Here is a 22,516-nt window from a genome sequence, read left to right on the forward strand (position 1 = left end):
TTTGTACCAAAAGTCACTCAAGTCAAGCTATATAAGGCAAATATAATAACTTGCTGGAGCATGAAATTTCGAGAACACAAACTTGTCCGCACATTAGAATTTAAGCAACGTGCAGCCTGTGCAATAGTTACTGCATAGTTGATGTGCCATGTTGGGGTCTGTGGACCAAATAGCTATACCTAAATGAACTGGCCCCTTCAGCAAACCAAGACAGCAATGACTCCCCAAGACTGACTTTAGATACTCAGGCATTTAAGGGCTTTGGTTTTGCTTTGGGATTTTCTGAAGGCAACAGACCAGAACTAAGCTTGCCATAGTGTACTGTGACAAAGGTGCAGGGATATGACTTTTTCTATAAAGTGGAATAGTTGATGTCCATGTATTGTAACCCTGGAGGCAAATTCAGTTGAGACAGACATTAGTAAAACCTAACGGCTTCATTCCACCATAATCTCTCAAATGTACCACTATAATGTAGTGGTTGGTCATTTGTAGATTTAAGCTGCCACTGCCATTTTCAGTGAATGTGTGGAAGAGAGCCAGGAGGACCATGCCAACCAGCCCCACCCCAATATTGCCACTCGTAATCATCAATCTTGCATAAACTGGTAAACCTCATGTCAGAATAAAAAGGGAATCGGCACTCATGCAAACTCTTTCTACAGTAAACATAGATAACACTCCCTTTAGCCATCCACATCTGAATGATCTGTCAATTACTTTAATAATGCTCTAACTAGATATACATCTTCCCACAAACACACAAATAAGGTGAAAGAACACAAACAGAACTTTACAAAGGAGATTGCCTAAACAGATATAAATGGGATGCTTGTTGCCTTTTAAATGTCTGTTCTTTTTGATCTGCCATCAAGAGACTACTAAGAGAACACCTCCTTTCCTGCTTCTCTTAACTGAGATCAGACTGGTGTTAATGAGTGGCCTAGGAAACTGAGACTCTAGCTGTTTCAAACTTGCAGTCTCTTAAAAGGCCTGGGCTAGCATTACATACTGTCAGCATTGTTAGATTTAAAACAGGAATTCAGCACACTGCATCATTACTACAGATTCCTCTAGGGCACTTTTTGACATCAACACATGTCTGATTCCCTACTCATCATACCACAGGAAGAATAAATAACAAGAATAGAGGGTCTTGCAAAAAAAAAATCAAGTACAAACTTTGGTTACAGTTCAGTTTGTTTGGAGCAAGGCAAACCATAAAGTCAGGTTTACACGTAACACCAAGACAAGCCATGGTGTAGCTCTCAGGAAGTGTGACAGCAGCAGGATCAGGGGAGAACTGAAGTGGTTGTGATTTTTATCTCCAGGCACCAGTCCACATGCTTGTTCACAGTAAGACATAGTCTGGCATCCCATTATGTGCAAAGACCATAGTCAATGACAACATTTCCAGCAGCAAAAGACTTATTCAACATCACGTTTCAATCATCTGAAAGTGACAAATGTAACTTGCATGTAACCAGCTGCAGTTTATTCAAACCATTTAATCTTCGACTTCAAACAGCTTAAAGCAGAAATAATAATGTCTAGTGAGCTTGGGTGAGATGGTTTGATGTAATGTGGCTAGCCTGGGAATTCTGATGTATCCTATTTATGGATGAAATTACTTTCTCCTGTGAAGAAACACTGGTCACATACAAACACACAAATCTACTTACAAGAAGAACCGTTTTTTGGAATGCATGCATAATTTTACAAATTACTACAACACTGGGGGAAAATGCTGGAGAAAATAACAATGTTATAGAACAGAACCTTATATTTCACTCTCTAATATTTTAAGGTCCTCAAGCAGTTCTCGGGCCAGGATTTGTAGATCTGCATTGCGGCTCTTTGACAGCATATGGATACGTGGAAGTGGCAAAGAGTCACGTATTTCAGGAGCTGACTTGGTTAAAACATCTGGCTCTAAAATCACAGACTGGAGAAGCCGTAGAACATGAAGACATATTTCTGGATCTGGATCTAAATGTGAAAGAGAAAACTAACTAAACCAATTATCATAATTTATAAAAGAACAGACTTCTCATTGAGCACAACAAATGACGTTTTTCTACATGCAACTTTCATTTTCTCACTATTAAATGGAGTCACATCCATTGTCCCTGGCTCCTTGCTAATGTTCCTGTTTGATTCTGTGCATTTTTTGGAATGTGTGAACAAGGATCCAATGCACAATTGTCACTATGTAAGCTGTTCCACACAATTGGGAATCCTGTTCATGCAGTGTTCAGGATCACATGGAGGAGCTGGACTGGCTCCCCATTCAGACTTTTCAACAAATGCACAGAAATCAGGAAGATGGAACTTGTGGATACCATGACATGGAGGAGGCCAGCAGGTACAGCTCTGCTTTTTCCTCCCCATGCTCTAAGTTGTCTGGAGGGGCAGTTGTGAAAGGGGCTACGATGTTGCTGTATTATTTCCAAGGTAGCATAAATACTTGCAGAACTACCAACTTGTACCTTTTGTTTATTGTTTACCAGGACACTGTTTTTCAACTGGTATGTTACAACACAAAACTGGATCACAAGCTACTGGGTAATGCCACTTTGTAACAAACATTTGTTCATTTAAGAAGAAGAAGAGTTTGGATTTGATATCCCGCCTTTCACTCACCTTCAGAGTCTCAAAATATTAATACAGTCGTACCTTGGTTTTCGAACAGAATGCATTCCGTTCGACTCCCGGAACCGTTAAAAACCCAAGGCGCACCGGACGTTCAGCTTCCGAAAATCGTTCGAAAACCGGAACACTCACTTCCGAGTTTCGATCGTTCGGGAGCTCATTTGTTCAGGAGCCAAGGTGTTTGAGATCCAAGGTACGACTGAAGCTGCGTTTCTGGACAAAGTCCACCCAAGGCAGTGAACAATGTAAACGTGAAACTACAATTACATTAAAAACTAGAAAATTAAGAGAATAGAAAGATACATTAAAATATAAATTTAGGCAGTACAAAACAAGTGTAAAAGCGGCAGCAACAAATAATGTCAAATAAACACACATCTGCAGAAAGACACTTGAAACAAGCAGGTTTCAAAGTTGTTGTTCTTTTTTAATAATACAACTGAAGCGTACAACTTTACACCCTCTGGTTCCACATAGCAGCAGCTGCTACTGAGAATGCTTGTTCCTAAAAACCTGTCAATCTGACCAATCTTAAAGGTGGTCCAACATGTCAATGACAAAAGCTGATGCAGGTTCAAATGGGCATAACCTGGCCCCAAACCATTTAGAACTTTTGACGGTCAAAACCCACACTTGGCTTTCAGCCCAGAAATGTACCAGTAACCAATGCAACTGACACAAAATGTATACTATGGATGCCTAGCAAAAAAAAAAGCACCCAAGCTGCAGCATTCTGTACTAGCTGAAATGTCCAGGTCAACTTGAAAGGCAACAAAGAGTACATTACGGTAGTGCAGTTTCCACTACAACACCAAATACCTCTTCAATAAACCTCTCAGGAAAAAAGTGTTTCTGAACTGTGTTAGCTAAGGTCCGCATGAAACAATACAATATCCTCCCCGCAGAGAACTAGTGATGAAAAATATATATTAATAATTTAAAGACAATAGTGTGGATGCTTGCATGAGCTCATGAGTAGGAGCTGCCTATAAAAGCTGGCACAATTTTAACAACGTACTGAAAATCTACCTTAACATCACTGACATGAACTGTACCGTAGTATTTGATGTCATTTGCATTCAGTCACTAACAGAAGCAACTGATAAGCCAGAGAGTTATTCTAGTCACATGTGTCATTAGAAGTATACTCACAGATGAACTATTCTCTATAATGGGGTTTAAGTAATTGAATTACCTCAATGCTAAACTGTTAATCTGCAATCGGCTATGGAAGTGTGGTGTGAATTCAACTGACAGGTGCTTGCAACATTCTTTAGTCATCAAAGACATAATTTATCAAGCTGACAAGTAACGGGTACCAAGTTCAAGTATTACTAATTTACAAGCTTTTTCATCATTCTACCCACAGTCATTATAACATTTTAGTATAATTTCATACAAGAATATGTGAGCTGGCCACTGACTGCATGCTTAAACCTACAATATTTATGTACAAACCTGGAACGAAGTCTCATGAAATTCAGTGGCCCTTTTGTCAATGCAAACAAGCATATCATGAAGCTGAAATGCAGATTGCTGTCGTAGGGAGTATAAAGTTACAACAGATATCTCTTTATTGCTTAATTTAAATGAGGTGGGAGGCTGCACTAGCAACAGGCTAAGTAATTAACAAGAATTGCACAGGTTAGGAACAATTGTGGCTGTGGTGAAGATTTGGCAGAGAACAATCAGGGAAATGGGTGGAAAGAGGGAATATTGGCAGTAAATCTCCCTTAAAAATAGACTGGGAAGTCCTGCTCTGAGGTAATTTCATTATTTTTCTGTGCTCTGTCTTGTGCTTCCCTGCATTATTGTGCCTTTAGAATGTGAGTTTTCAGGGAGGGACACCTATGTCAAAAACACTTATGAAACTTGAGTCCTGGAGAGAATTCCACACACACAGATCTAACTAGCAGTAAACTAAACCTCCTTTTACAATAAATTAAGGGCTGACACCAATACTTAGTACAGAAAAGAAGCTTCCTGAAATATATTTGTAGTGAGTCAGGTCTCATTGCTGCACAATGGGTAAGTTGTTGCTATGCTACTGAGAAATACCACACACCAAGCCAGCCCAAGCTGGTGGGGTACTTCCCTTCTATTTGCTAATGACAGATTATTTCATCACTGGGAAATGTAAGAGCTGATGTGAAGAAGACCCCACCAAACTGCACAATTTGGAAGTTTCAAGCATTTCCTCAAGCAATGTCCCAAATCTTATAAGGGTAGGTACCGTATATACTCGAGTATAAGCTGACCCAAATATAATTTTAGCACAAAAAACTGGGAAAACTTATTGACTCGAGTATAAGCCGGTTCACAAACCTGGTGGTGGTGGCAGCGGCAGAGGAAGAACAAGCAGCCTGAAAGGGCTCCTTTCAGGCTGCTTGTTCCTCTGCTGCTGCCTCTGCCGCTCGCAAGAGCAGGCATAGGAGCCGCGGTTGGGAGAGGCACAGCGCAGTGCAGCCCCTCTCCCAACCGTGGCTCCTGTGCCTGCCCTTACGAGAGGCGGGCAGCGGCAGAGGAAGGGCTCCTTTTGGGCCGCTCGTCCCTCTGCCGCCCGCCTCACTCGAGTATAAGCCGAGGGGGGCTTTTTCAGCATAAAAAATGTGCTGAAAAAGTCGGCTTATACTTGAGTATATACGGTAGCTGTGTTAGACACGTTTTATGACTGTATGCAGTGGAAATTAGACAGAATGCGGTGCTGAGGAGCACTAACAAAAAATGATTTGTTGTGTGTCAAACCTCAGAGGGCAAGTCTTGATAAAAATATTTGGAAATGCCTGGTCTATTGTATTACCTATGTGATTTAAGTCCTGCTTTGGCGTTGGCTGGGGGAACAACACAGCTGTTTTGGAGGTAAGCAGGCCTCTCTCAGTAGTCAAGAATCAAAATTGAGAGATTTTCTGTTCTTTGAAAGGAAAGTCTCAAATCGTAACGAACAGTCAAGATGAGGTATGTCTAAGATATATTTTGCACCAGTGCCCCTTGTCACATTTCAGTTCAATTCTGTTAGTCCCCTCCCATGGAGACCTGAAAAGTCCAAGCCCTATCATTCTGCAATAAGCCATAATACATTTTAACTTGGGATTGCTTTTAAAAGCTGGGTGGCAAGCAGATACTGTGTAATTTATGGAAATAATGTATTTAATACTTTTATAATAATATATAACACTTTTATAAATATTTATAGATTTTACCAAGTGTTGATTTTAGAACTGATACATATCCTAAGACTGAATAACGGAGTAAGTTATAAATTAAATCAAAGTGAGAATCTAATAAATAAAATATAGCTGAAGCAGGAAGTTAACAAGGGCAGAATCATAACTTTTCCTTTTGCCCTTCAGGACAAATGTTCAGACTTATCTTTCCATCAACAGTTGCAGTGTTTTTGTTTTTAAGAAGATGTCAAGCCATTTAATTAAACAATAGATTACATCGAATAGTTTCAAGCAAGAACAGCTTCTTTGTTCTAACATTGCATTTCAAGGGCATGGTCTAGATCCTTAATTTTAATAACTGACTTTTAAAAACCCCAAGCCTGAAATTAATTAACTAATATCTGAATCCTATGTACTTTTCTCACCATAACGTCTCATCAAGTCCAATGAGTGGCCCTGCCCAGTAAGAGTGGACAGGATTGCAGCAGTGCATAAATGAAAAATGTGTGATAGTTTTCTATATGCATAGGATAATCAACATACAAACCGTTTTAGCAGGAGTAATCCTGCTTATACAACTCATCCTTCCATTCTCCATTCTCATGCCTATCACATCTTCAGTTCCAAAATATGTCTTTTCTTACATGCTATACAAGGTGTTTTGATAAACAACAAGGAGCTGGTTTATTTCCATTTAGCTAATATACTGACATTTGTTACGTAGTAAAAACATGTGTAGCACAATCTAGTACCGTATTGCATTCATAAAGGTCTTACCATTCAGGAGCCACCAGAGTAATGGAAAGAACCCTGGGCTTTCACTGATGTACTTCAAGCCTTTCACATTGATACTGACATTGTATAAGGACATCAGCATCAGTCTGTAAGAAAAGTTTAAAAGGGGACTGAGTATATGGATTTGCATCCCACTAGAAAAGCTGCAAACCATGCTAAGAACACAAGCCTCAGGAAGCTTAGCACATTCCTCACATTTAAAAAGCAAAGACTGAATGGATATATCAATATTAATATAATCCTGTGTGTTCTTTTCATTCATTTTGTAATAATGTAGTGTAAAGAAACCTGGCAGCAGTCAAATCCTATTGAACTAGTGGGGTGTTCATATGAACACAGCCTTATATGATCACACAACACATTCAGTGAAATCCTCTTAATTGAGACTCCTCAGCAGATAGCCTATCATCCTGATTAAGTGCTTGTCCTCCTGACAAACAGAAAAGGGCACTTAAAAAAATTAGCCTGACAAGGCTTAATTGAAAATCCTGTCACAAATGTAACAAATTCCAATACAATTTTATCCTTCATTCATTCTCTTCTTTTTAGCTTCAACTTTAACTTTATGATCAGCTTGTCATGTCTCTAACAAACTTATATGGCAACACATCAATGCCTAACTCCCGCTGACCCTTCTTCACGAACAAAGCTGTGCCTCTCTCACAGTAACAGCTAGACAGCCTGTATTAGATTAATTTAAACTTCACAATAAAAGATGTGCCCCATTCCCAAAATTCACTGCCAACAATGTTCCTGAAGTCCCCTGTTACATCAGAACCTAAGTAAACTAAACTACTTACAACGTTTAGGGCTGGGCGATATCTGGTTTTCAACATCACAATATATCACCAGCTAAACATTGTGATATACTGATATATCATGATGCCCCAAATAAGGATGGAATTATGTAGAGGTGAACATGACTTCATATTACTAATTTGCCGAGATACTCGAGATCCATGATGGCTTGACCCCACCACCACTTATGGAGTTCTTTTTGTTTTGTTTTGTTTAAAAAAGCTTGATTTTTTTGGTATCTGGCATTTTTTTTCAACTGACATGTCTTGCAAAGAGAATAGGGTTTCTAAATGTCAGGACTTTTTTGAAAATCTGTTGTTGTCTTCCTTCTTCACATTTGTGAATAAAGCTTTTTTATCCTTGGGTACTACAAAGACAACCTCTGGAGCCCCACATAAATTAAATTTATGCTGAACTGAGTATCCCTGATATCACTTTTGGATTTTTCAGCTATGGCCCAGGCCTAAGTCAAAAACTTCTTCTAGGTGCTACATTAGATACTCTTGCTGAAAAGTCTGCAGTGAGTAGAGATGGATCCCTGAAGCTCTTTCTATAAGCTATGGCCCTGAAGCAGGGGTAGGCAACCTAAGGCCCATGGGCCGGATGCGGCCCAATCGCCTTCTCAATCCGGCCCGTGGATGGTCTGGGAATCAACGTGTTTTTACATTAGAACATGTACTTTTATTTAAAATGCATCTCTGGGTTACTTGTGGGGCCTGCCTGGTGTTTTTACCTGAGCAGAATGTGTGCTTTTATTTACAATGCACCTCTGGGTTATTTATGGGGCATAGGAATTCATTCGTTATTTTTTTCAAAATATAATCTGGCCCACCACATGGTCTGAGGGACGGTGGACCGGCCCATGGCTGAAAAAGGTTGCTGACCCCTGCCCTGAACCATCAGATATATCTGACAGGCTCACAGGTACACCAGCCTAGTAAAGTCAGAGGAGGTTCTGGAGGCCTGAAACACCACAGCTCTGCAAAAGGCCTACTGGAAAGACTAACAACACTACTGTTATCCAGCTCTACATTCCTGGACTAAGTAGCAAGGGGTCAGAGCCATCATTAAAGATTTTTTCTGCCTAAGCAGCTTGTTTCTCTTGGATTTGCTGCCCGGCTTACTCCATCACCTGTCCTACCTAATTTCAGTACAGAGGGGTCAAGAAAGGTGAAAGGCAGATTCATTCAATATACCTTTTTTGTTTGATAAAGAGCTCTAGCTAAAACCCTGCTGTCTCCTAAGAGACAGGAAACAGACTGGTCCTGCAAGGAAGCTCCTCCTTTGGGAGGAAGTCATCAATCTTAATCCTGCCTGTTGTCATCCCACATGGAGCAACTGCCAAGTATTCTAGTCTGTTATTCTGCTTCTGAAGGAGAACAGACTCACATGACATGCATTCTTCTAAAAACTTATGTCCACCACTTTGAAGTTCACATAATAAGAATATAAACTGATCTGAATGTTTGCGCAATATCAATAAAAAGTAAAATTCCAAGATTACACAAAGACAATAAAACAACTACTATTCAAAATCTGTGCTAAATTTTTGTGGGGGAGAAAGAAAAGCTTTTTCTCCCCCAGTTATCAGCTTTCAATCAGGATAGCAAACCAGGGCTTATCTGTTGTGAGGTTGAGAAGAAAATACTCTTAACAGGACTTTCCCACCATCACCTCAGATGAACAAGTTAGCCTTTTATTTACATTTCAGAAAGGCCAAAGCATATTTTGTTGAATTACATAAAGTCACCAACTATGCCATTATTTCTGAAGTGACACTACTCTTGTCAAACCACTTGTTACTGTTTACACAGCACTCTGAAAATATACACAGTGGATAAGTGCTATGCTCAGTCAGCTATTTTCAAAAGCCTCCAGAAATGTTTCATAACACCACTTTGCTAAATTGTACGCTTCCTAAACCCTCACACAATGAGATAATAAAATTTTAAATTATGCTTCTTCTTCTGTTATGACAGAAATTTATTCCTTCCAACTTAAAATTTTCCCTTAAAAAATAAATGGTTGCGAATCAACATGAAAAACAAAATACAGCTGTCATTACATTATACTGCTCTGCTTTATATTACAGTATTGAGTCTCGTTGGCTTTTGTAGATTTTGCTCTCAAAATGCTCTGGTAAGCCACCTTCACCATAAGAGTGGTGGGTCAAAAAATATCTGCGCCTTTGGTCTATGTTCTTCTTTGGTCTCTGATACTTCTGAGTCATGGTGGCATCTGGTCTTAAGCCTCTGGATTGAGTGCAATCCTAGGGTGAGGTGGAGAGGTTGAGCCTTGGATAATTCACTTGCCCTGTACAAACTGGTATGGCATCCGCATTTTCTCTTTTTCATAACATTTCTGGACAAGTTGACATAAAGGTGGATAGTATTTGAATTCATATGAAATACTTCTCTGGTAGGCTTTGTAGTGTGGATTCTGCCACTGGCACACTTGTAATATGACCTGTGGTCCCTGCTACTATTCCGATGGGGGTGGGGGGAGAGGAGAGGGAAGGAGGACAAGGATCTGCCATGTTCAGGCTGGAGATGCTATCTGAAGCAAAGGGAAAAGGAAGCAAAAAATAATAATACCCTGCATTCCACCTTGATAGGCTTCAAGATGCTTCAGTCACAACAGATACAATTTTTCTTTCCCACATCATGTTGCATCATTCCACAACCCCCTTTGGTTGCGGGGCTGTGGCGGGAGTGGGCTCTATCAGGGCCTCGAAGATTGTCTATTCAGCAGGTGCTGGGCCCCCTATGTAAGATGGGGATTAGGCAAGGAGACCTCAACTTTTGCATCTCTCTCTGTCTCTGTTTTCTAAATCTATTATCCGGAGCAGAAATGTGAAAATGAAAATAGCTTTGATAACGATCCACTCAAATCTTTCTCCAAGCTAGGAGAGAAACTGGGAAAAGAGAGGAAATCACATCCTTCTTCAGACCTTCACATTCATTCCTGCTTATCATATTCCAGAGGAGGGCCATATCGTGATACAAAAGGATCTCTTGCAGTGTCTGCTGTTCAGTATCATTAACCCAAGTAAAATTATGTAACATTTCTTACAGTGCAAGGGATTAATACTTCTTGATATGGTCTTTCAGTCTGTTTATCAGTAGTATCAGTAGATAACGAAATGGATTAAAAGTGACGTAGAGAAACATGGCTGTGCTTTGTGTTTTCCTTCAGCTGTTTGTTTTGTAGGGAACTGAGGGATTGGTTATGGTGAACTGAAAAAGTAAAGCACTAAAAAATACTAACAGAGGGAAGCAGAGTTTAAACATCTTCTGCTAAGCTGTTCAAAGGGCAAAACTGTCTGCCAAAGCAAACAGCCTGGGAGTTGATCCCTATTTCTTCAGCACCACCTCCTATCATCAACTGCTCTTATATTTGCTATACTACAAAACTATATCCGCACTTTAAAAAATGTTCAAACGTTTTAATAAGGTATCTCATTTTACTTATCTCTTCAAATATAACTTTTCTGGGGCTAGAAAATACAGATTTATGACCAGCACTAGTTCTGTCTAGAAATGCTAACTTACAGTAAGTGTTTTACAAAGCCTGCAGCACCATCTGGTGGCCTTCCTTTGTGACAACATATAGAGACAACTGAAATTTATATAGGGTATTTTCAGTAGCAAACAAAACAAAGCTAGATTTTAATGTATTTGGACCTACAGACTAAGGTACAAATCCTCAATCTTCCCTGCCTAGGAGTTACATATCTAAATAGCTTATTAAGACAATGGTACAGAAAGCCTCTTTACCCATTCATAAACTCTTGCACAAATGTGTTTGGTTTGCTGCTCCTTCACCCAGCAAACTGACAGAGGCACATCTCTAAGGACATCAGTTCTGAAACTTTCCAGAGATTTGGATTTGATCTTTTGGGCTGGCTGCCAGGCTCAAATGTAAGGATGATCAAAGTACTTGCTACAATTTTATCCCCATGTTCAATATGCTATGACATCTACAATGCTTGGATCTGCTGCTCAGATTTACTAAACTGCCCAGTTCCATCCCAGACCAAAGACTGTGGTTGGATGCAAGCCCTGTTTCACTTTATCCAGCAGTGAATGGCATGGTGGCAATTACCTGACCTACTGACATTGAGTTGCTGCTGCATACCGGCAGGGAGTTGCCTTAAACTGAGTCAAATCACTAACCCAGTGGCTCTTCCAGGGTTTCAGACAGTGAGCCTTTGCCAGCCCTACCTGCGCATACTGGGGATTGAACCTGCAACCTTCTGCAAGTAAGGCAGATGCTCTACTGCTACAACCCTGTCCCCCAGTGGGAAGGGTCACGGGGAAGAAGTGGATAGGACAGTATACACACAACAGCAACACCAATCCAGTGCTCCTGCCAGTACATTCACCCTGCCACTTCACTCATCCCACTCTCCTTCCCCATAAGCAGCAGCAACACAGCTTTTGGGAGGTCAGGTAAGTGCTGCTGCCACACCACACAATCCACTAACGACCACACCCTGGAAACCCATTGTCTTCTGCCAATAAAGATGACTTGCCCACTCTCGTAGTATCTTCATAAACCTTACGTGGGAGCCTCTCTTATGTTATTCATGACCAATGTTAGTGCACACAAGAAAGCAGAGGCAAGTACTGTATTATTATCCTCCATACTAAAGATACAGAGGGAGGGAGGGGGTAGGGGTTAAGTCTGACTAACAGCAGCTTACCTAAACTATAGACTCCCCACTTAACAACTCATTTTAGTTCACAGCAATTTAAACATTCCACCACACTATATATCATTCTTGACTATATTAGATTGTTAAGAAAACAAATTTCATTCTAAAAACATCCAATCATCATACACTTTAAGTTTTGTGCAGCATCCAAGCTTCATGTCTCCCAGAAGTTGCATCATTGTGTCCAACAATACTTGATTTGAATTAACTAGGAATTCACGACCACATGCTAAAGCAGCAACATCTACAAAAGAGAACACAAAAATAAAAACATAATTTAAAGAGAGTTCTTATTCAGCACAATTTTGTAAGCTAACAGCACTACTGAAAATTCTGTACAGTAATTGTTGGGAAGGCTATCGATTAGAGTTCTAGAAAATAATCCCCCACAAGACAACAATAACGATGTGCTGGTTTTTGGTGCTATGTTTCACTACAGCATCTCCTAGAGATTAAAAAAATCCAGAAATTTTGTAGCTATGGAGGAAAACCATGGGCTGAGAGGGACAAATTCTGCAGAAACCTGAAATATAAGAACAACCCACTTCCTTATCAAGCCTAGTTGTAATGAGTTTTTACAAATGTTATTATGTAAAATAACATTGTTTTTGCAAATATTATGAACAATAAAGTACATACATAATTCAGATACATATATAAATATATCAATCACACCTGATTAAAGTGTATTTAAGTATTATTTCACTGTTTGTGAAAGTTATTACAATCCTCACAAATGCAAAAGCCTACTTGAGATATAAAAATAAATAACAAAAACATTACAATAATGTTTACATTGCTAATTTATATAAAAATATTCCTATATGTCCTCCACTAAAGAGTAGTATTGGGCTAGGTCTTGCACTTTATTATTCCAGTAGACTAATAGAGGATAAACAGATTCCACTTTTCAATACATTTATTATCTTTTTGTCTGCCTTCCTTTACTCTTATGAAGTTTGTTAACTTATCTTACATGGTTAAGGCTGTTTCTGAGGTTATAAAAAGCCTATGTAGGATTTGCATGCCATGGACAGCTTTAATTTGAGCGGTGTGGGTGTCCCAGCTGCTTCACAGGCCTTTTGCAAGCCCTGAGGGATTTGCTTCGAGTGCTGGGGGAGAAGCAACAGGATAGCTTCCCCATCACTTCATGGTTACAGGATACGCTCTTAAGAACATAAGACGATCCTGCTGGGTCAGGTCAATGACCCATCCAATTCATCATCCCGTTCCCACAGTGACTGACAAGATGCTTGTGGAAAGCATTCAAGCACTCTGCCTACTTCTTGGGTAGAGAGAGAAGGACCTGTGGGGTGGGGGTGAAAGATACACTTTTGGACAGAGACAGAAGGATCTGCGAGGTGGGGCAGGGAGATGTTCCTGTATTGAGAGAGAAAGGAAAAGCAGGATCAGCAAGGTGGGGAGCAAAAGATGCTAATGGAGAAAAAAAGGATGTACACTGGGGTGGGGGGGAAGGGGAAGTATGTATGTGTAGCTGTTTGTATGTAGTGTGAGTGACTGAGACATATGTTTCTAGCCTGTATGTATGTGGTGTTTGCATGCACTGGGTAGTGCAAATGAGTGTGAAGTAGAGTGAATCTGGCACGGGGGCAACGTTTCCCTAGTTCTATTTAAAATCATGCATCGGTTTTATTAACCTACACATAAGAAGCAATTTACAGTGGTACCTCAGGTTAAGTACTTAATTCGTTCCAGAGGTCTGTACTTAACCTGAAACTGTTCTTAACTTGAAGCACCACTTTAGCTAATGGGGCCTCCTGCTGCTGCCGCACCACCGGAGCATGATTTCTGTTCTCATCCTGAAGCAAAGTTCTTCACCTGAAACACTATTTCTGGGTTAGTGGAGTCTGTAACCTGAAGCTTATGTAACCAGAGGTACCACTGTACTCAATATTTGTTCTCAAGCAGGAAGTCATTAATATGGGGAGGTCAGTTTCGCTAAATAATACAGCTAAGCTACTAAAAGTTACTCTGAAGTCTATCAGCTCAGAAAAAGTATTTTGGAAGGTAGAATTTTTAAAAAAGATATGCTAACTTATATATGATGTGTTTCATTATTCCTATGACATTCCAGGACAAACTTACTTGTAACAATCCCTGCCAAACCTAACACAAACTGACTTTCATCAGAATCCATGTCTTGCTGTTTGATATCTTCACTTAATGATCGCACAAAACTCTCCATAGTCTGTCCAGCAATGCTAAAAAACTTTATAGCTTTACTCTGAAAATTCATAAGGAAAAATTACTACTTTAAGGTTATGAACTTACGAGTTTTTAAATAATGGTTAGATTTTTCAGTAGGTAAAACTCAATGGCACTATGATACTGATCTGCACAGAACATTACCAAGACTCCTCTATTAAGGCAAATGTTTTTCAGTGACTTTAGCTCTCCTAAGCAACTGTAGCAAGAAGAGTTTAACTAGGGAAATAATGTCTATAAACATTATGAAACTAGGCACCAGATTAGTAGGATTCCAACATATTCTTGAGATGCCTTTCAATGCATACATCAAGAATGTAACCCATGTTCAAGAGGAGCAGCAGAACAGGTGGTTTCACCTATGTACAGAGCACAACCATTTCCAGATGTGTAGCTGTGTTAGTAGCAAAAGCAACAAAGGATCATGTGGCACTTTATTTCCTTTCATTAGTTTATTCATTCTTGAGATTTATATCCCACACAAGAGGTCCTTAGTAGGTCACAACTCTATAAAATATAATCTTAGAAAACAGAAACATAAATCAACCTGCAATGCAGCCTTTCTCAACCTTGGGTTCCCAGATGTTCTTGAACTACAACTCCAATCATCACTGTCCATCTTGTGTAGGAATGATGGGAGTTGTAATCCAATAACATCTAGGAACCCAAGGCTGAGAAAGGCTGTGCTAATGTATTCAGGTGGCCTATCCAAAGGCCCAGAGGACAAGAAGCTAGTTCCAAAAGTTAGATTTATGAAAAACTAATAAATAATATCATGGCATAAATAAATGTGTGCCATAATATATGCCACAAATCTCCTTGTTTCTGTGCAGGGGACAGCACCTCAGAGAAAGAAAGAAAAAACCCCAAAGTGCATGTGCCAACAGAGACAAGCTGCTCAGGTTGTGACAGAAAAAGCAACAAGGGAAATTTATTATACCACTTAACTTCAAAGGAATTCATGGTGCCATATAGGGTCATCCATCCACCTGTCCTCCTAATTTAAGCTTCACAACAAGCCAGGCCAACAGGTAATGTCACCAAGTGACACCCAGTAAGCTTAATGGCAGGGTGGAAATTTGAACCTGGGTCTCCCTAATCCTAATTTGATTATGCTAACTACTACACCATATTAATATGGTGCAGAAGTTATTGTCTTACACATAGCTGTTGGGAAATTATGGTTTGATCTGGGAAAACCTAGCACATAGACTGAATTTGTCATATATAGTTCATTCACAGATTACAATTACTGTGGGTTCATACATTTTGTATTTTCCCTAGTGAATTTTATTTTGAAGTCTGGATATTTATTCACAAATTAAAGTGACTTACAGTGGAATCCTGTACACATCTACTTACCTGGTTGCTGATTTTGGTACCAGGCCAGGTTCAAGTTTACTGTGTAAATTCACAAAGCCCTAAAAACATGAGCCCAAAGTCCCTTAAAGGCCACCTAATTCCTTATGCACCTTGATCACAGAGATCATGTGATGGGGCATTTTTGGTGGTGTCCTTTACATCTGGTTGGTCTTTACCAGAGACTGAGTCTTTAGTGTGCCAGGTCCTGCTCTAAGGAAATCCTTGGCCAGAAGTCTGGCAGGAGTTATCACTGCCTTTCAAAATACATCTTTGAAAACTGTACTGTTCACAAAGGCCTTTGGAATAGGAACTTTTAACCACTTTTTCTGATGTATTGGGAAGTTCTTAATGTTTTATGTTTTACTATGTTATACATATGCTGTAAGCCGCCCAGAGTGGCTGGGGATACCTAGCCTGATGGGCGGTGTAGAAATACTACTACTACTACTAAGAAGAAGAAGAATGTAGCAATTTTAGTGTCTCAATCACAGTAAACAAATGCAGATTGTCATTCTAATCAGAATGACACAAAAGTAATTTAAAAAAAAAAAATGTTTGAGTCAAAGCTGTCATTTGTATATAATACGTAACAAATAAAGATCTCTGCAGTCACTGAACTTACACTTCCTAGAATACTTTTAACTGCTTCTTCATTGCTAGAGATACTCCACAACAACGTGCAAACTGCAGCACCCATTTCTGTACAGTATTCAGCTTGCTGCAATAATTGTTGCTTTGCCTCATTCAACTGCTGCCGAACAGTTAATTTTTCCTGAAAGTAATAAAGCTAATATGTGATTCATATTGGATTATATCAGACCGTTCTGATTAGATTTCTCAATAAGTTCCAAAGTCCTCTGAGCATTAAACAAAAAAAAAAACACAAAAAAAACCTTGGCTCTGGTGAAGAAGATCTGCTAAGATTTAAATTCTTCCTAAACTCTGGAATTCTCTCATATCTGCATACATAGAATACTTTTTGCTTATTTATATTTACATTTACATTCCATTTTCCTTCAAGGAGCTTGATATAGAACACATGGCAAACTTAAGTATATTCATCAGAATTTCATCTCGCAGATTCTATGGCAACATTACACAGTCATAAGCAGAAGAAAAGAACAGTCTGGATAATTATATAAAAATAGATAGTAGCAATGTTCTCAAACAAGTATTCTTGGTAATATAAGCCACAATTCTAACAATGTCTACTCAGAAGTAAATCCTACTTCATTCAATGGGAATTATATTGTAATGCAGTGGTGCCTTGCAAGACGAAAAGAATCCGTTCTGTGAGTCTCTTCGTCTAGCGCTTTTTTCGTCTTGCGAAGCAACCCTATTAGCGGATTAGCGCTATTAGCAGTTTAGCGGCTATTAAAGGCTTAAGGGATTAGCGGATTAGCTGCTAAAAGGCTATTAGCAGCTTAGTGCCTTAGAAAAAGGGGGTGGGGAGCGAAAAAAACTCGCAAGAATCGCAATACATTTTCGTCTTGCGAAGCAAGCCCATAGAGAAATTTGTCCTGCGAAGCGCATTGAAAAACAGAAAACCCTTTCGTCTAGCAGGTTTTCCGTCTTGCGAGGCATTCGTCTTGCGGGGCACCACTGTAGTTGGTTGGAGCATGGTGCTAGTAATGTCAATGTTGCAGGTTTTATCTCCTGTAATGCATATTCCTGCACTGCAGAAGGTTGGACTAGATCATCCTCATGGTCCCTTCCAACTCTACAATTCTATTCCTAATGTAACTTGGGTGAGGATTACAACCTGAGCCAGGCAAAAGATATGCTTTCCATTAGTGCAGCTCCCTCTTTGGCAAAGGGGCAAGCTTTTGTCTTTGATACCACAAGGAGGTTTGGAGGGAAACAGAACTCAAAAGATTTGTTAGATCTCTCCTGAAAACTCTTGCCTGATACATCTTATGTAAACTAGTACACTTTTGGTACAATTGTTCCTCTATCAGCATGCTAAAAATGCACTCTCCATGTGAAGATGGAGTTACAACACCTGCAAATAAGCTATATAGAATTGAAAGGTAAGTGCGCATGGGGCTGCACATAAAGGAATGGGGAGGTGGGTGAAGCAGAAATAGCAGACAATCCACAAACTTTGTCCAGAAAGGAAAAATGAAAACAATTCAAGAAATTACACTATAGAATTAATCCTAGCTAGAAAAGATGCAGTAACAGTAATTAATTGAATCATTCCTGTGATAAGCTAGCATGAACATAAGACAGCAAACCAGCAGGAAAGTCCTGTATTGTAGGTTAATACATGAAAAGTACAGAAGCAAATCTCACTAAAGTCAATGGCGTTTACTACCAGGAAAGTGACTGGAGGACTGTAGTCTAAAATGTCAACAAAAGTTGAGATCAATAGTTACTCTCACTGACCTCAATGTGAGTTGACATATGTTACAAACAGCTATGTTCTGATGGACCTCCACAGTGCTACTTAGAGCATCTGGAACCCTTAGTATGAACGATATATCCTTAATTGTTTCTGAACAAACACTCAGGATTGAAGATTTTTCATGATGTTGCATCCAAATGCAGCTTTACATTTTTCAATATACTGTACAGCTGTAAAATTGTTTAAAAGGTGGAACTAACCACTAAGTAATTTTCTAGCTGGCCAGAGAACAATTAAATCAGGGATGGAACAGGTTTCATGACAGAACCAAGCAATAACCCATCATGGAAAGGAGGCCAACTATTCTTAGTCTCCGATTCCCATAAATATGTGAAACTCTTGTTTCAGTTTTTTATATTCTGGGAAACACCTAAGCAAGAGTCAAAGATGCTCTCTCTCTCTCTCAGAACCTCTGTTTTACCAGGAACTCTGCATGTGCTCTGAAATCCAAGAAAATACTCAAGCAGGTAACTGGCTAAGTTAGATAGTCTCTACTGGTTTTATTTGAACATCTGTATCCGAGACTGTTGCCTTCCTTTTTTTCCTAATACAGTGGTACCTCGGGTTAAGTACTTAATTTGTTCCGGAGGTCCGTACTTAACCTGAAACTGTTCTTAACCTGAAGCACCACTTTAGCTAATGGCGCCTCCCGCTGCTGCCGCGCCGCCGGAACACGATTTGTATTCTCATCCTGAAGCAAAGTATTTAACCTGAAGCACTATTTCTGGGTTGGCGGAGTCTGTAACCTGAAGCGTATGTAACCCGAGGTACCACTGTACAATTCTTTAGCTTCATTGGCATTAAAAAGCAATTTTCCAGAATTTCTCCCTGGAATCTTTTCCATGTGATGGATGGCATAGATGCTAATGTTATCCCTTGTTTCCTGAGAATATTACACAAGATTTTGGGAAATTCTAAATCCACAGAACTCTGGAAAGATCAATCCAAAGCTTCTCTTTTGTTTTTTCTTATACCTCGGCTAGGTCTTTGCAGTAGGGCTCAGAAACTCCCCAAGCAACTTCAAGGATGGAACAGGCTACCGTAAGACAGAATGAACCTTCTTTCATACCTCTTTTTGCAGGAACCTTTCTACAAAAAAGAGAGGGTTGCCAGTACAGAAAAGCACGCCCCCCCCGACTGTCTCAACACGTATAGAATTTGAGCTGTAAGGTTGCACTCCTTCCTACTCATAGCTGGAGTTAAGTCCCACTGAATAGCACAATTATGTATGTAAAAAAACTGGGTTTCAGCTAATAATCTACCTACCTTTCTTTCTTTCATACAATCTGCTTGGGCTGCTTCTAAACGGGCTTTATAGTGTTCGCAATCCATTCTTAATTGCTCCACTTCAATATCTTTCCTTTCCACAACTGTAAAAAATGGAGGGCTCAAGTAAAACAATAAAAAGAAGAACAAGCATTCTCAAATACAGTGGTACCTCGGGTTAAGAACTTAATCCATTCTGGAGGTCCGTTCTTAACCTGAAACTGTTCTTAACCTTTAGCTAATGGGGCCTCCCGCTGCTGCTGCGCCACCACCGTGCAATTTCTGTTCTCATCCTGAAGCAAAGTTCTTAACCCGAAGTACTATTTCTGGGTTAGCAGAGTCTGTAACCTGAAGCATCTGTAACCCAAGGTACCACTTTACTATAATGTACATGTAGCCAATAATCAGTAGCAATATAAAATGTGGCTAAGTGAAAAAGCTTGGATTATGCCATGAGAAATATGTAAAGGGGGTGCTGGAGAGAAGCAGTGAGAAGGCAGGTGCTTAACCCTTTCCCTGCCAACCATTTATCCACTCCAAATCACTATTCCCTCCCAAAGCTGTTTTTCCCCAGGGAAGATTTGCAACAGAGGAGCATCAGACAAGGAAAGGAGTGGGCATTAATTACCTTACCTCTCTGACATTTTGAAATCCTCTTCTCACCCAACCACAAGTATTTTCTTGAGGTCAAGAATGAGTTAAACGTTTCTATGTCCTATCTAACTTGGACCTTGATTATTCAACTTTCAGTTACTTCAAGAATATTCACCACCACCACAAACTTAAGTTGTTCGCTCTAAGCTGCTTTTATGGCATTAATGATTTTATAGCATTAATGACAGAACCTAAGAACTCACTTGTTTCAACAGCATCCAATTTCTGCAAGTTCTCCAAGATATCATAATTCAGTATTTTGGGCAAAATGTCATGTAGCTGCATCACTTCAGTAGTCAGCCTCTCCAAAGCTCTCTTTCTGACTTTAACAAATTCCCCTTGCGTCTCCACGTTCTGTAACAGAAACAAAAACCCATTATCTTTTTCTCTGCACTTAGTATTTATATGACATGTTAGCCACATTCTAGAACTGTTTTCAGCATTTAAGACCCCTGAAATTTCTTCATCCTCCCCGCAACTACAATAACCACAGTTCAACCTAAGTTTCCAAGTCCAGAAGTCTACATTACAGGAGTGTTGTAAACAAATATTTCTCAGTTCTGAATGACAAATTGAAGGCACCATCTTAAGCACTAGCAAAAGAACCCGGATGCCTCAAACTTCAGTCCATGACTCCAAAGCCACCACGCACCAAGGAAAATGTTCTAGTCATAAAGTTTTGGATAACTTTTGACCCTCCAAAAGTTGTTGGACCACAACTCCCACCAGCCCGTTCTGTTAACTGCTAGGCCTGCTGGCCTCTGTTGTCTGTGAAGAAAGGGGAAAGGGCAGAAGAGCAACCTGGCTCCATGATTGGGCCTGGTCGCCCTTTATAAGGAGCTGGAGGCTGCACCCACAACTGCCACTCTCCCTTTTTTTATCCCCACAACCATCGTATGATTTAAGCTTGAGAGCGCCCGGCTAGTCCAACGTCTCCCGGTGTGTTTTGTGGGGTAGAGGCGGGAACAGGACAGGGGACGAAGGTGCCTCAGAGGCTGCTGTGAGGAAGGCGAGGAGGGGCTCGTCCCTCATGCCTGCGCTCAGCGCCGGATCCTAACGGGACTAGAGCGGGCAGAGGCGCTTCCTTCGTCCTCCTCGGCCAAGCCCTCGCGCTACCTGCTCTCCCTCCCGCGGGCAGCACGCGCTGCCTCGGCTCGCGCGCTTCATAGCAACGCCAGCCGGCCGCGAAGCGAGAGAGAGACGAGTCCCTCTGGTCCCGCCCAGATAACCCTCCCAGCACGTGATAGGAGGGTGGGGAGAGTGGGTGGGGTCACGCACCTCGGAACTTCCGTCCCGAATTCGGAAGCCGCCCCGACTCGCAAGTTCTCGATGGTGTCCGCTCTACACCTTTCGCATCTCTGTGGCGGAGACCCCATACTTAACGTTGGGAGCTCGCGCAAGAAACCATAGATATTAATTTCGAAGAAACCCTTCGCTCCTCCTTTATCAGCGGCGAGCTCCGTTTGGTGGAAGGGTGAACTCAAGCCTGAGAGAAGACGTGGGGGAATGGCACGGGAATGTGAAGTAGGGGATACAATTGAGATTCCTCGCGATGCGCGCACAGCCTGTTAGAGGAATCAAACAAGTGTAGAGTTGGAAGGTACCCAAGGGTCATCTAGCCCAACCCCCTGCAATGTAGAATTATGCAGTTTACATGACATCGGTTCTGTATAGGTTAGCAATACAATAAAATGTTTGTTTCTTTTGTAGTATTTGAGTGAAGATCCGCACCTGTGACATTATCCTTTGCCAACAAAAATCGAACAGCTAGCTGCCTTTACGACCAGCCCCAGCTCTCATATAAAGTATTGCTCTGCTTTCCTTTGGACCATCAGTGAGGACCGAGAGGGGGGTCTTGTCGCTTGGGTAGTCCAGGGCCTCCATGCACACTGCCCGGGCTTGCTCCCCGGGAGGTCACTTCGGTGCTGCTAAAGTAGCGGTGTGACTTCAAGCCCGGAAGCATACTCCAGTCCAGATTGTCCCTCGAAACAGACGGATGCCAGCATTGCAGTGGCTGATTCGAGTGTGGCGTTGATTGCACCTGTCACGTCACCCCTACTTGCTCGCCTTGAACAAAAACGCCCTCAACCTTTTCGCAAAGGTAAAACCATGACTTCGGTGGGAATAAGACTGCAATCCTACACCCGCTGGGGCAAAGCCTCATCGAACTCAATGGAGGAGATTTCTGTGTATCGATGTGCTGCTACCTGGGAGTAGGTCCCATAGCATGCTGTTTTGATATTGGATTATTTTTTCCTGTTTGTTGACCGTGTATTTTTAATTTGCTCGTATTCTCGTTCACAACTTGAGTATAAAGAGGAGGGCATATTAATCGCCCTATTTGACTGGGTAGAGTAGCACGCTGCGCCACTCGCTGCGTCGAGCGCCACGCGCCGCCTTGCCCCCTCCGCTATGCCCCGCCCCTTTCTCTCCAGCGGCCGAATTGGCGGGCTCGCGGCTTTCTGCGCCTGTGGG

General features: G+C 40.9%; 1 protein-coding gene across 2 annotated transcripts; it reads right to left on the reverse strand.

The window, feature by feature from the left end:
- Positions 1-1,410: 1,410 nt before the first annotated feature.
- Positions 1,411-21,283, reverse strand: HSF2BP (heat shock transcription factor 2 binding protein). Of its 2 annotated transcripts, XM_083437395.1 has the most exons (8): positions 21,158-21,283; positions 20,245-20,395; positions 19,388-19,491; positions 16,337-16,486; positions 14,233-14,371; positions 12,253-12,370; positions 6,594-6,697; positions 1,411-1,989 (listed from the first exon to the last, which is right to left on the reverse strand). In XM_083437395.1, the coding sequence occupies exons 1-8, from the start codon at positions 21,206-21,208 to the stop codon at positions 1,781-1,783; spliced, it is 1,026 nt and encodes a 341-aa protein (XP_083293521.1). In that variant the 5' UTR covers positions 21,209-21,283; the 3' UTR covers positions 1,411-1,780. The 2 variants fall into 2 exon arrangements, with proteins under 2 accessions (XP_083293521.1, XP_083293520.1); XM_083437394.1 differs by lacking the exon at positions 21,158-21,283 and having other exon boundaries at positions 20,245-21,151.
- Between the last annotated feature and the right edge of the window lie 1,233 nt (positions 21,284-22,516).

Source organism: Podarcis tiliguerta, assembly GCF_965153285.1.
Source record: "Podarcis tiliguerta genome assembly, chromosome: 4".
NCBI classification, from domain to species: Eukaryota; Metazoa; Chordata; class Lepidosauria; order Squamata; family Lacertidae; genus Podarcis; species Podarcis tiliguerta.

Coding starts and splice junctions, on each gene's coding strand:
- HSF2BP (XM_083437394.1), bottom strand. CDS start 20,626: ATGGTGCCTTCAATTTGTCATTCAGAACTGAGAAATATTTGTTTACAA. Junction 12,371..14,232: donor TTTGGCAGGGATTGTTACAA/GTAAGTTTGTCC, acceptor TCTCTTTTGTAG/ATGTTGCTGCTTTAGCATGT. Junction 6,698..12,252: donor TGCTGCACAAAACTTAAAGT/GTATGATGATTG, acceptor CTTTTCTTACAG/ACTGATGCTGATGTCCTTAT.